The sequence below is a fragment of the Xyrauchen texanus genome, chromosome 20 (genome assembly GCF_025860055.1).
Source record: "Xyrauchen texanus isolate HMW12.3.18 chromosome 20, RBS_HiC_50CHRs, whole genome shotgun sequence".
In the NCBI taxonomy this organism is placed as follows: domain Eukaryota; kingdom Metazoa; phylum Chordata; class Actinopteri; order Cypriniformes; family Catostomidae; genus Xyrauchen; species Xyrauchen texanus.
Genome location: NC_068295.1, coordinates 16,909,501 through 16,925,297, shown reverse-complemented (window position 1 = coordinate 16,925,297; position 15,797 = coordinate 16,909,501). Strand labels below are relative to the sequence as shown.

Below are 15,797 nucleotides of genomic sequence, written 5' to 3'. Positions count from 1 at the left end.
TAATGATCACCAGGTTGTGGCAGCATGAATGTAGGTTGGAGAGTGGGATGCAACTTAGAAGGGAGAGGCTTGGGTTGGAACTACATTCGCTGGCAAGTTGTTGGGCTGATGACCAGGTGGTTGTAAATGTTGAAGTCAAGTGTGGGTAATTTCTAGGTGGGTGCTGATCAAAGTTCCGTTGAGAGTTTACCAGGTTAGATGTAATGTCCCGCTGAATCTCAAACTGAAACTGCTTCACCATGCAACATACTCGATACCAAGGTAGCCTTGACTCTTTTAAGTTCCTTTTGAAACCATGAGTTTTACAGCAGTCATGAGTTTGTCCATTTCTGATGTAAAAGTTTAAAGTATTCCACTCAGATCATCATGTGGAATGGAAGAACCCTTTACTGAAGCCTGGGTAGAATTGTGGAGATAGGTGGGAATGCGAAGAGGCCAGAAAGATGTTGTATCCTCTGAAGCTTCACACTGCATGCAAGTGGATTGGAGGGGTAGGAAATCTGCCATGTTCAGTGTGTTTGCTGGATGTAGTGTGATTTAAATTTTTAATGTGTACAATGTCCAATAAATGAGTGAATTGTATTGTGCATGAGTATATGGTAAATTGAACAATAAAAAAATAAACCGTACACTTTCAGAAATGTTTACCTGACACTTATTGTTTTCCCATAGAGCAAAATATGGTTTTAGTTAAAACTCAGACCAACACTCACATGTTACGTAAGGGCTCCCAAATCTCACAAAAATTACTTTTTTTCAAAACCAAATAAACGGGTTTCTTCGTTCTGTTTAAATTAACAGATCACACAAGTCCCACACCAAATTTATACTTCACAAATCAAAAGTCACAAAAAGTTAAGTGAACAATATCAAATGTTTGAATGTCCAGATCCCTGTATCAAAAACTTTGAAACTAAGATTCCATGCTCAAATTAAAATCTGGTTTATTTCTGTTTTCCTTTTACCATTCCAGGGTTCAAGTTCAGTCCAACAACTCGCAGGTTAAGTAATCAATGTTTCACCAATTTCACACACATAGAGTTCAGATTTCAAGTTAAAAATCACAACAATAAATCACAATTATCACAAGTTTAAACAAGTTAAAAAGAGTTTAGATTTCAAGAGTCCAATGTCCCTGAATACACAAAAGACAAACTTTCTTCTTAAACCCCAGCTTGGCTCACGACTCTGCTTCAACCACACCCGTGTCAACTCAAGTCACACCTTTTCAATCAAATCAAATCAAATCAAATCACTTTATTGTCAGACTACCATGTACACAAGTGCAACAGTAGGTGAAATTCTTGTGTGCAGTTCCGAGTAACATAGCAGTCATGACAGTGACGAGACATATACCAATTACAGTAAACAACATACTTACACAACACAATTCACATATCAAATGTACACATACTTACACAACACAATAATTATATACAATGCACAGTAAACAATACACACAATATAGAATACACAATATACAATACAATAAGTAAAGAGTATATGAAATATATATATATATATATATATATATAAGTAGTTGAATTGAGGAGAATATGTTGACAGTCCAGTGTGAGATTATAGATTAATAAAGTGCAGTGCTAATTATTGATCCTGATAGATCAAGTGTTCAACAGTCTGACTGCTTGGGGGAAGAAGGTATCATGTAGTCGGCTGGTGCGGGTCCTGATGCTGCGATACCGTCTGCCTGATGGTAGCAGTGAGTACATACCATGACTCGGGTGGCTGCAGTCTCTGATGATCCTCTGAGCTTTTTCACACACCGCCTGGTATATATGTCCTGGAGGGAGGGAAGCTCACCTCTGATGATGTTTCTGGCAGTTCGCACCACCCTTTGCAGGGCTTTGCAGTTGTGGGCGGTGCTATTGCCATACCAGGCGGTGATGCAGCCAGTCAGGATGCTCTCTACAGTACTAGTGTAGAACCATGTGAGGATGTGGTGGTTCATTCCAAACTTCCTCAGCCATCTCAGGAAGAAGAGGCGCTGGTGAGCCTTCTTCACAACGGCCTCAGTGTGGACGGACCATGTGAGTTCCTCAGTAATGTGGACAATGAGGAACTTGAAACTGCTGACTCTCTCCACTGGTGCTCCATTAATGGTGATGGGGCTGTGTTCTCCGTCTTTCTTCCTGAAGTCCACTACAAGCTCCTTGGTTTTACTGACGTTGAGGGAGAGGTTGTGCTCCTGACACCAGCGTTTCAGAGTGTGCACCTCCTCTCTGTAGGCCGTTTCATCATTTGACATCATTGTCAGTGATCAGACCTACCACCATCATATCGTCAGCAAACTTAATGATGGCATTGGAGCTATATGTTGCCACACAGTCATGTGTGTACAGGGAATACAGGAGTGGGCTGAGTGTTGAGGGTCAGTGATGAGATGTTGCTGCCCATTCTAACCACCTGACGTCTGCCTGACAGGAAGTCCAGGATCCAGCTGCACAGCGAGCTGTTTAAGCCCAGAGCCCGGAGTTTCTCATCAAGCTTGGAGGGCACTATGGTGTTGAATGCTGAGCTGTAGTCTACAAACAGCATTCTCACATATGTGTTCCTTTTTTCCATATGGGAGAGAGCAGTGTGTAGTGTAGATGCAATGGCATCATCAGTGGAGCGGTTGTTGCGCGGTAGGCAAACTGCAATGGGTCCAAAGAGGGGGGCAGCACAGAGCAGATTTGCTGATGATGGGGGTCATAGCAACATTTTGTAGCACCCCTGCCTTGAACAGCCATTTTATACTCCCTCTCTCTGTAATTAGGTGGTGAAGGATCCTTAAAGAACAGTGTGTAGTTTCGCTCTGCCACAGTACACACACATTTTGGGTAAAATAGTCAGTTTTCTATCATTTTAAACTGTTTTGTATTGATAATTTTCGGTATTGAATGAATTATAAGTATATTTATAATAATTTTTTTCTTGCTCGTCCGCTATATTGGATTTATTTTTCCACCAAGCTTGTCATTATGCGATTATGGGATCGCCTATCTGGGAAAGGATACATATGTACATATTCACCTTAGAATTTGGCCAAAATGAGGCATCTTAGGAGACAGCATAATTACTATCCCTACCTTTTAAGAACAGCTTTCGCGTCGACAGCGCACCAATGATGCCTAAATATGCTGCCTCCGTAGGCAACTCACTAGGTTTTGGAACAGACCCAAAATCTCCCCATCTGTTTTAAGAACAAGTTTGACCCCCAGCAGTCTGTGTATATCACTTTGAACATTTGGTATTAGTTCAAGATTTTACGATACTCATACATTTTACACTTCTTGTGACTAAAATTGGCATATTTAAATTTCCAAGAGGTACAAACTTAACTCAACTGCACATCCTAGCACAGAAATTGAATGTCTGGAACAGTTTATGCTTATTCATTATGCACAACGCAAGTGGTGAGCCAGGTGTGAGAGAGATACGGGCAAGGTGCCATATCTATTCTCAACGCCCGAAAAAGCTCAACCATTGTCATCTGAACCAGTGTCGAACACAACCCAGCGTGAACAGGATGCTGACTGAATGGCAGCCACAGAAGAAAATATTTTTAAGTTTAAAACTACAGCAATTAAACTAGCATTCAATTTGTTTAATATCTGTATACATAGTGTTTAATGATGCTGTAACAATAATGAAAGGAGGAAGCTGGGGCAAGCTTGACAAAACACACTTTTCAGTCGCACACAATAAGGAATCTTTTCAGCAGTACACAAAATGTTTGCTTTTCAGCAACACCACACTGACATGCAGATATACACAAGCAGCTTCACGCGTCTCTCTCTCTCTCTCATCTCTTCTCCTTAAGTATTCCCTCCACCCTTAGTTGGAATGCGAGACCGATGTGGCACGCAGGTGAACGTCATTCACCACTTGTCTTCCCGGCCTCGCTCTGCCCAGACGCCGCTTGGCTCCACCCTGCTCACCACATACCCCCATAGCCGAACTCAGGTTGGGGATTTCTCCGGCCTGTGACCCACCCTGCCCCCCCACCCTCTGTTGGTTGGAGCATCAACGGGTCACACCGGTCTCCAGATCTGACCTGTGCATGCCTGGGAGGGGGAACAGGATGAAAGAGAGGAGAAAGGGAAGGGGGGTAACAAAAGGGAGAGAGAGAGAGGAACTCGCCGGCCCCAAATACGCCGTCGAGTGGTCTTCGGCAACTGTCCTGCTTCCGTCTGCTATGCTGGGTGATGGCACTGGACACCTTATCCATTCCTTCTGGTTGCCGGTTGATGCGGGTTGCAACCCCCAGTCAGCAGAGAGGACTCCTTGAACGGTGCATCCGCCCTCCTTCCGGGGTTTCGGCACCAGTGAAACAATTATGGAAAGGAGGAAGCTGGGGCCGGCTTGACAAAACACATAAACATTTATTGTTGCACTTTTCAGTCGCATTCAACAAGGCCGCTTTTCAGCAGTACACAAAAGGTTTGCTTTTCAGCAACACCACACTGACATGCAGGAACACACAAACAGCTTCATGCATCTCTTTTTCAAGTCTGCCACTGTCTCTTCTCCTTAAGTACTCCCGCCGGACCTCGCTAGAACGCGAGACCGGTGTGGCACGCAAGTGAAGTTCATTCACCACTTATCTTCCCGGCCTCGCTCTGCCCAGACGCCGATCAGCTCTGCCCTGCTCACCACAGATGCATTGGCAATGTACACTTTTTCTCTTTTGCCAGTAAAGCTTGATAGGAATTGAATCTTCCCATTTGATACATGTTTTTATGGCATGTATACATATAATTGTTTCAAAGATTTATACCTGTAAAAATGAGTCAAGATGAATCAATCCACAAAAAACTGAACAATAGACATTTTTTATATTAAAATAATTAAAATGAATGAAGACTAACCAATTTCTTGCACGTTCTTTGAGACAAAGTATAAAGTAATGTATTTATGATTATATTTTAATGTACCATGCACCATGATTAATTGCAATTAATCACAAAATGTTTTAATTTTATTAGTTAAGATTTTTCTTTATCATTTCAAAGCCCTTTATTAAGTCATTATTTGTCATATGTGTTTCAGGAACAAATAGCAAGAGAAAGCTCTTTCATTATTTACTCACCCATTACACTGTTCCAAACACCAGTATGACTTGCTCTCTGTTCCATGGAACACAAAAGGAAATGTTAGGCAGCATGTAAGTCTCAGTCACCATTCAATTTTATTGCATCTTTTTTTCCCCCATACAATAAAAGTGATTGATGACTAAGGCTGTCATTCTGCCAAACATTTGTCATACAGGCTTGGAACAATAAGAGGGTGAGTAAATAATGACAGAATTTTCATATTTAGGTGAACATTTTGGTTTATGTGCTCTAGAATCATCTGCATGGCACTTGATCCTCTGTCTGTCTATGCCTACCACTTGAGCTCTCACAGTTGGAGTGCTCTGCCTTCATCGCCTCTCTCTCCTCCCTCCGCAGATGCCCCATCCCGTGAGTGCTGATCAATCCCATGCTTCCATGCAGCCAGGCATGCACGCATCCCCACACCCCAACAGCCAAGCAGTTCAGCCATTGCATCACAGCGGCCCCCATCCTCCCAGCCCCCCCGCCAGCCCAGCCAAAATAGTCACCCACATCCCGATATGACCTTCAACCCTGCTACAGATGGACAGGCAGGTGGCCAGGTACCTGCAGACCTGCCTGAGCCTTCTCTGGATGTGAGTATTTGCACCAATAGTGCTTCTCTCATTTTTGGAGTCATATGCTACCAACATTACTTGCAATGGTGCAATCATGTTAGAATCATGCCTTCCGCATAGCCCAAAGCATGAAGACTTTCCAAGAATGTGTGATTAAAGGTTCTTTGAGCAAGATCTTTACAGATTATAGTTGTAATGCTAAGATCTTTGAGATCTCATTCTTAAAGGTGCCAATATGGCGGTCATTTGGATTTATATTGCCACCTAGCAGCATGGATGCAGCAGCATCATGCCAAAACAATATTTTTGATTACCAATTCCATACAAATAGCATACCCATGATTAATTTATTCACAGAGTGAAAGTTTACTATAGAGTGCAACAGTCTATTTTTTGAAGTAAAAATCCCATTCATTTTCTCCACAGACAAATTGATTTGTTTACTCACTTATCACTTGCAAATTTAAATACAAACCTACAGTGAGCTTAGAGGTTGCTAATCAATGGTATATGCTTATGTTGAAGCCATCAGTCTGCCATATTTCAGTTGAACTTTTTTTTAAAATCGTGTTTAATAGTGGAATTCCTTGTGAGGAAATACACTATCTGTGAATCCTGAAGGGAGTTTCTGCAACAAAGCTCAACAGTGACAGCTCCCATGATGCAATCGAGTCTGCCTCCCAACACTCAGACTAATTGTATATTTATTTATATATTAATATTTTGCAAAACAATTGAATTTATTGTTAATATGCTTATAATCATCTATTTAAAATCAACAAGTTTTCAAGATTTCTGTAATTTTTTTATATTAGATTACATCATTCGCAATGCTTCATGGGATTTTTTGTTGATTCAGCCTTGTACCTACTACTTTTGGTCTCATTTTCAATTACTTTTTAGTAATCTTGTGATGCACTTTGGAGTTGATTGGTTTGGATTAGAACACGTTTGGAAACAATTTTTGAAAATCCCTATGGATAAAATTAATGGGGAAATATACTTCCAGAACCAAGACAGGCTGAAGTAGTGGGCGGATACTGTTGCACTCTATAACAGTGCAACAGTACCCGCCCGTCAGTTAGAAATTTTGTCAGACTTCAACCGCCGCGTCTCCGTGACGTATGCCATCAAAGTACTGCAAGAACGATTCCAGAGCTGCCGGCTGTTGTAGCCTATGCAGTTGCTCCAGAGGAGCTGCACAAGCTCTAATGACTCCGCTCATTCACGATTGGCCAGACTCACAACATGACTGCGGTTACACGTGTTTCATGGGCTGCGTTCACAATTGCATACTTGACATACTACTTTTACTACTTCTGCTATGTCAGTAATAAGAGTAGCATAGTAGTATACCATTACCATGGTGTTTATTCTGACACCACCAGTTCGGCAAAAACTCTCACAAGTCCATGTTTTTATAACAGTACATCATGTTAATATATTGCTATATTATGTTTGTCATATATTTATTCACCAAAAAATTCCAAATGATTACAAATATTGACTATTGATATTAAAATAATACAGGCTTTTATTGGACTTTCTTGTTGCACCCACAATGTATTAATCAGCACATAACATTTTCAAATGTGCAATGTTTCAGTTTATTTTATGTAAAATTCAAATATCTGTCTATTTGAATTCCACTTAATCTGCAATAAAGCAAACATCGCACAATCTTCCGTGACTGGTATAAGTTCAGCAGACTACGAGAAGCGCAAAGTGTCCAGATTAACTGCTCCCTTTTCAGCTCCTCCCCTAACTGCAACCAGCAAATCTCGCCAATTGGCAAATCAAGATGCAGTTCAAGTCAAACACACCTAGTAGTATTCAGCTGGTCATGTGATCTCAAAATGGCTGCCTCCTTGAGGGTACCTGCTTCATGTAAATTAAAACACCTTTTATTGGGCTACTGATATGACCGGAGTCTTTATCTAATTTTTTTATTTTTTGAAGTAGGGCACCTTTAAAAATCAAAACAATGTTCTGCTTTATGTAGTTTATAAAGTGTTCATTGTAATATAATATCTATGTACTTGTCTGTCCCCCTCTGCAGCTTCTGCCAGAATTGCCGAACCCAGATGAGTTGCTGTCATACTTGGATCCCCCTGACCTCCCAAGCAGCAGCAATGACGATCTGCTCTCCCTCTTTGAGAACAACTGACTTCCTTCTATTGGCCTTTTAGAGAGGCCTTAATTTGTTTGGCTGTCAGGAATCAAGAGGCACTCTAAGGACTGACTCTGTACTTTGTAAACAGGAAACAGCCATCCTTTTGCCTCTTCCTCGTGTAAATATCTCACTCTTTTACAAGCAACCTTTTCAACACATATATGACAGCCATGTTGGTTGGCACTAAAGTGATATGTTTCAATACTAATGGAAATACACGTGCAGCTATAATCAGTTCATATGAATATGTCACACAGATCTGTGTATCTGCTCACTAGGAAAGTATTGTAGCATTTTTTTAAATTCAGATTAAGATTTTTCCTTTTGTGAAAAAGAAGAACTGAATGGACTAATTCATATATATATATATATATATATATATATATATATATATATATATATGAAGTCAGAAGTTTACATGCACTTAGGTTGAAGTCATTACAACAGATTTTTTAACCAATCCACAGATTTCATATTAGCAAACTATAGTTTTGGCAAGTCATTTAGGACATCTACTTTGTGCATAACAAGAGTAACTTTTCCAACAATTATTTACTGACAGATTGTTTCACTTTTAATTGACTATATCGCAAATTACAGTGTGTCAGAAGTTTACATTCACTAAGTTAACTATGCAGCTTGGAAAATTCCAGAAAATTATGTCAAGCCTTTAGGCAATTAGCCAATTATCTTCTGATAGGCTAATTGGAGTCAATTAGAGGTGTACTTGTGGATTTATTTTAAGGCCTACCTTCAAACTCATTTCCTCTTTGCTTGACATAATGGGAAAATCAAAAGAAAACAGCAATGACCTCAGAAATAAAAATTGTGGACCTCCATAAGTGTGGTTCAGCCTTGGGAGCAATTCCCAAATGCCCAAAGGTACCACGTTCATCTGTAAAAACAATACTACACAAGTATAAACACCATGGGACCATGCAGCCATCATACTGCCAAGGAAGAAGATGCATTCTGTCTCCTAGAGGTGAACATAGTTTGGTGCAAAAGTGCAAATCAATCCCAGGAAAACGGCAAAGAACCCTGTGAAGATGCTGGAGGGAACAGGTAGACAAGTATCTATATCCACAGTAAAACGAGTCCTATATCAACATAACCTGAAAGGCTGCCCAGCAAGGAAGACGACACTGCTCCAAAATTGGCATAAAAAACCAAACTACAGTTTTTCAAGTGCACATGGGGACAAATATCTTACTTTTTGGGGAAATGTCCTCTAGTTTTATGAAAAAAATTAACTGTTTGGCCATAGTGACCATTGTGATGTTTGGAGGAAAAAGGGTGAGGCTTGCAAGCCATAGAATACCATTCCAACCGTGAAGCATGGGGGTGGCAGCATCATGTTGTGGGGGTGCCTTGCTGGAGGGACTGGTGCACTTCACAAAATAGCATGAAAAATGGCATTATGAGGAAAGAAAACGATTTGGATATATTGAAGCAACATCAGCCAGGAAGTTAAAGCTCATCGCAAATGGGTATTCCAATTGGACAATGACTCCAAACATACCTCCAAAATTGTGGCAAAATGGCTTAAGGACAACAAAGTCAAGGTATTGGAGTAGCCACCACAAAGCCCTTATCTCAGTCCGCTAGACAATTTGTGGGTAGAACTGAAAAGGTGTGTGCAATAAAGGAGGCCTACAAATCTGACTAAGTTACACCAGTTGTCTGGAGGAATGGGCCAAAATTCCAGCAACTTTTTGTGAGAAGCTTGTGGAAGGCTACTCATAACGTTTGACCCAAGTTAAACAATTTAAAGGCAATGCTACCAAATGCTAACAAAGTGTATGTAAACTTCTGACCCCCTGGGAATGTGATGAAAGAAGTAAAAGCTGAAATAAATCATTATCTCTACTATTATTCTAACATTTCATATTCTTAAAATTAATAGTAGTGATCCTAACTGACCTAAGACAGGGAATGTATTCTACGATTAAATGTGAGGAATTGTGAAAGACTGAGTTTAAATGTATTTGGCTAAGGTGTATGTAAACTTCTGACTTCAACTATATGTATATGTATATATATATATATATATATATATATATGTGTGTGTGTGTGTGTGTGTGTGTGTGTGTGTGTGTGTGTGTGTGTGTGTGTGTGTGTGTGTGTGTGTGTGTATATGTATATATGTATATATTGCTTCCTGTACCGCCATATGTGTGTCCGCAATCTCTTGAAGGTTTGCTCTTCCAAGCTCTACCATCATAGCTTCCCAAATCCTTGTCAAATGTCCTCAGCTGCTTGTCTGTCCATCACCCTTGAAAAGCACAAGAGAATGCATTAAACTGCACCTGGAAGGAGACAACAAATGGAAGAAAGCTTATATCACAATCAAAGTGACTATTGGCCCCAGAATGATCTACAGTCCCACCTAAGAGACTAATGATGGAAGTTTCTGAAAGTCCTCCAACACTCCCAAACTCTCATTCTCTCATTCTTGTCACACCATAGGATACATAAGAATGTGTTCTTTTCAAGTAAACAGCAGCTTTTCACCTCATTTTGTAATATGATTCATATGTCCACCACATTCAGGCATATGCGTCATGTTCAAAATTAAACAAATGCTAGAGGGCATCACGGCATGTATTGTTTCCTTCTCAAGACAAAAAAGTTTCAGCACTGTAATCTTGGCATTGCGCATCTTCCAATAGACTATACCTCCTCCCGCAATGTCCTTTGGATTCTCCACACTAATGATCACACAACACAAGAAGAAAGCAATTCACATAGTTCACAAGAGTAGTGAGTCTTGTGCCACCCTAAGTCCTGTGTCATCTGCCTTCTCTGAGAGTACTCGCCATGCATGAGGCTTGGTCGTTTTAGGCCTGTGATATTTGTACCTCTCTTTCAACAAACTGCATACAATGTTTAAACATTCAGTGTTGCCAATCGCCCCTTATTTTAGTGATTTATTTTTTTGTTTGTTTGTTTGTTTTAATTCAGCCTTTTATTCATGAACTGTCGTGGTAAAATTGTATTTTATAATGCACAATATATTGTACAAATTATGGCAATTTTTTTCTTTTTGTCCTGTTGTTACAATTGTACAAAATATGTACATGTATTACAAGATGTCCATGGATTACCAAAGTTATGCACCCTGATATAAGAAGGTGGCCCAAACCTATTTTGACAAGGTTAAACCTATTTTTAACCAAGTTGTTAACCATAGAATTTGATAAAATGTGTAATTCCTTCTCACTTTTATCATTTTGTTTACATGTAAAATCATAGTAATTATACAACAAACAATGAAGAAAGTGTTTTTTAGAATATGTTTTATATTTGTAGATTTTACATTTTAATTCAACTTTAACATTAAGCTATATATTAACTCCTTACCCATCAAAAATATTACAGAAACAAGTATACAATTTATATAACACAGCAGCTCACTAAAGGTTATCAGTGTCCACTTGTACAATGCAGATTTTTTTTTAATGAGAGAGAGTTTTCTGGATTTTATTTCAAATCAATAATGCGTGCTTGAATAATTTTCAGTATTTATGTTTGTAGTGATGACATTTCCATGATACTGATGTTTCTCAAAGGCTGTCACCTGTCCATCACCGTTTGAAACATGTTTCCACTAAGTTATTTTTTTATGAATTGCAATATTCGTTTAATTTTTTTTCTGTCGTTCTTGGTGTGTAGAATTATGTACAAAAATAATATTTGTCATTGACAATTGAAATACTTAGAACTCTGACAGGAAAATGTGGGTTCAAGGTGTATAGAGTCTGTCTGTTATTCACTTGTATATCCTTTTTCAAAGATGCACTGCCACATAGTCGATCCCACTTTGTAGACACAAATAGGCGTAAACTGAACTTTAAGACTCAAAGTCGGCTCATGCTGAAGTCTGAGCTGTCACCTACTATTGCTGTACAGACTGCTGAGGCAAAAACAGAAAGGGTTAAATGAATTAGACCGTGTTCGCCACAGGTGAGGGTTCGAAGAGGGTTGAAGAGAAACTGGGGAAGGGGCACATTAGGGATGCATGTACATATTGTAAATGATAAATAGAGACACATTAACAGAAATGTATTCATTTTCCCCAGGGGAATGTGCATTGTGTATTTAGAATTTGTAAAGCTTGCATCCTCCCATCAGAATCTAAATTGGGTTAAATTAATCAGTGTTTGTTAGCGTCTGTGGAACCTCTCAGCATTTGTTCACTTTTGTAAAATATCCATCCAACATGACAATTTTTGGCGGGGGTATAAAGAGACACATTTGTTTTACATTTGTGTAATATTTAGCTTAAGTGTATTGCTCCATTTCTTGTGTACTTAACAAGGTGCTACAAAAGAAGAAAATCCTGGGGAATAATTTGGAAAATAGGGCCGGGGGCCAGGAGCGGTTCCAAAAGATTGTAACCAAAATCCAGAGTTTGTACAATTTTGATATCATGATCAGGAAAATTAAAAAACAAGGTACAATCTGAGGTGATTGGCACCAAACGTTGCAGTTGTCTTTGCTTGTACATTCTGTTGTACAATCATTTCATATTCTAAACTGGTCAGAAGAAAAAAAAGACAAAAACAACAAAAAACTAATTGTGATTTTTAGTCTTGCAAAACTGTATGTAGTTAGATGCTGTGACATCCTAATATTTATCTAATAAATATGTATTCAGATGAAATTACTTTCCACTGTTTTTTTTTTTTTACGTAATTTGGTATACATGCATAGATATGAGATGTGAAAATAACTGGCATTTATAAATAGAAGCAAGCTGAAATGTATTTCATAAGCCTACATTTAACGCACTATGTAGCCACCACAAAGAACACACAAAGCAAATGTGTTTTTTAAACTTATTTGTCAGTCAAATGTTTCTAATGGGATGAAAAGTCTTCCTCAAGGGGGCGTCTGGGGATCAGAAAGTAGAGCTGCGTCCAAATTGGTGTACTGTCAGCAGGGCCATAGCTAATGGGTTGAAAATTGGTAATGACTCAAAATTGGTAAAGGAGCACAAATATCCATGGGGGCCCGCAACACATTTTAAACCGTATGTTTTAATCCTTGCTAAGGCCCTGACTTTGGATGCATATCAATCAGCTCCTTAGTTCAGTAGTCAGGGAACTGATCAGTGAGTCGACCATTTCTAGTGCTTTCTCAATCGCAAAATCATTCCTGTGCACTGAAACATTCACTCCCTAAGAATTCACCACAAAAAACGGGAAATTATGTAATTTCTTCTGAAGCATTTCAAGTAAAACTATGAATTCAAAGCCTTATTTTCTCTTTTAAAAAATAAATAAATAATAATGCTGTTTTAATGTCTTTTGTTCATAATGGACATAAATGGGAAAGAGTATTTTAAATATTAGTGTTGTTAGAAAAAGTTAAAAAATAAGCTCTATTATATTTTTATTTTTTATGCCCTTTATCTTTCATAAATCTATGTTTGAATTTCTACAACTAAAATGCACAACACTGTCATTTATACAGGAATGTTGTTAATTAATACCATCTGTGTTTTAATGTGCAAGCTCATAATCGTGTCGCAGGTGATGGAGTCATAAGTGTTCCAGTGTTCAGTGGATGATCACTCTTGCCAGTGCCCGAATTCGTGTTCACGAGATAATGGTTCACAATTTGGGGAGCTAGGGAGTTGATTGAGATGCACTATATGAGAGTACTGCATTTGATGAAAAAAAAATTTTAAATAGGTTTTTTTAAATTCACGACCCCTCCTTCTACCTATCAATCTTAATTTTAGGGAACTGGTTTGTTCGGATGAGCGAGATTGAGATTTTTCACTTTTGTGTGAATAATCCCTTAAACTTTAGTTTAGGCAATTTACTATAATGCTTTAATGTTTTAGAAAACTTGTCCAATAAAGGAATGTTTTTGCTTTACCACAAGATCACTTGTTCATAATGCCCAACAAAAAAAAGAGCCCTTTTTTAAGATCTTTAACTAAATTAAATTATTAAAACTTAAAATATCTTTTCTTTACATTTGTTAAAGATTACTCAATTATATTTGACAGAAATTTGTTATGAAATTAAAATGTGTAAATCTAGAAATGCGTACTGTAAATATAAATATTTTTTTGATGTGAATTTTTATGTAGGCCTACATTAATTTGATTTCCTTTGGTTTAAATGTAGTCTACAATTTTGTTTTTACTTTATACATAACTTTATACATACCAGAATAAGTAAATAATATGATAAACCTGTACAAAAAAACTAACGAAATGTAGTCTAATCTTTAACTAAATAAAAGAAAAGAAAAATATTTTAAGATTTATTAAATTTTTTAAAAATTACAAAATACATTTTGATGACATTTTGTTATGAAATAAAAATTAATACATGAAAAATAGGCTAAACATTTTTTTGAGTGTATTAATGTTATTGTTTTACTAAATTATATGCTTATTTATATATGCGATAATTTCCATATAAAACAAGAAGTAAACAATCATACATAATATGTTTTATTTCATATAATGGCCAGCAATATATTTTTTGGTCAGTGAATTTTACACTTCGGGTGGCAACATGTGACCAGGGTGGTAGAGTAACGGAATAAATGTAATGGGATTACATATTTAAAATACAAATTATTAGTAACTGTATTCCACTACGGTTAAATACTCGGTAATCAGAGTACTTCAAAAAGTATTTTGATTACTGAAGAGATTACTTTGCATTTTATTGCCAACATTTATAAATGATGCAAACTAAAGTGCATTTGAACAGTGGTGAAACTTATGGTGAGTTTTTATGATGTGCTACATTCATACAAGCAGACAGAGAAGTTTGAATTAAGTCTGGAGCAGAAGAAATAGAAATAGAAATAAACTTGGTGTAAATTGTCAGCTTTATGCTAAGCTAAAATGCTAATTCTAGCAACTGTCACACATGACATTACTGTGTAATGCCCTCCCACGAGGGGATGCTTTCTTTCCACCCCAATTAATCAGAAACGAATGTTATTGTTCCGTACTGACCAGCGCGGATAAGTTACAGGTAGCATGGGACATCCTTACTATATGCAATTTCAACGAGAAGGATCTGTCTGCGTCCTGTATGACTACTACCAGTCACGCCCACTTCAAGACGCTCCTACTACAAGTTACACCCCTCTGTTCACTGAATCCTTGCCACAGTTGGATGTCACATTCATTCACTGTGTGTTGCATTTACTTGGAGTACACTTAAACCTATCCATACCCTAAACATAACCTTAAACCTACCCCTATACCTAACCCTAACCACAAAAATAAAAAAAATTAAAGTTTATAAAATTATTGCATATTCTGCAACTAAATAAGTTCTATTGGACACACTCATTCCACCATATCACTAGGGGGTGACTATGAAGGAAAAACGTGATGAAAATGAAGAGGAGAAAAGGCTAAGAGTAGCTAAGCTAATAGTCTAGCTGCTTAGCTTGTAGGCTAACTTGAGAAAACAGAAAAGAGACATTTTTAATTTGACCATGTGTATATTTGAATAAATAATATCATATGTGACAAATAACTTAAAAGTGATTCTTTGTGATATGTGCATAATTAAGATAACATGAATCATATGGAGATTGAATATGACTATATAAATTCTCTCAGCCAATAGAATGGCTTTATGATCCAAGGAGGGCGTGTCGTGTAGTGGGTGTCCTGGTAGTCGCGACGCTAACAGATACACTTGATTTCAGCAGCGGTGTGAACACGAATTTACACCTGAACAATGACAGTGAGAAACTTTAACAGCAATTTAATTGAAATACTAGTAAATAGTAAAATGAGGAAAACTATTCATGGCCCTCCAATTTTACAACGATTGAAACTCCAGCATAAAATTAACGGTAGAACACGATTCCACAACCCTCCACAAGGTGTCGCTGTGGATTTTACCTTAACCACAGTAGAGCATGTCACACGACATACGCTGCTTGTGTACGGTAGTA

The 15,797-nt window shown here is 38.0% G+C and overlaps 1 protein-coding gene across 1 annotated transcript in view; it reads left to right on the top strand.

Moving 5' to 3' along the window:
• LOC127660494 (zinc finger MIZ domain-containing protein 1-like) overlaps positions 1–12,504 on the top strand; it is a 185,092-nt gene extending 172,588 nt beyond the window's left edge. The window contains 3 exon segments of the mRNA XM_052150767.1: positions 5,454–5,559; positions 5,562–5,692; positions 7,734–12,504. Of these exon segments, the coding sequence (XP_052006727.1) occupies positions 5,454–5,559; positions 5,562–5,692; positions 7,734–7,841 (345 nt within the window). The 3' untranslated portion in view covers positions 7,842–12,504.
• Positions 12,505–15,797: the final 3,293 nt, after the last annotated feature.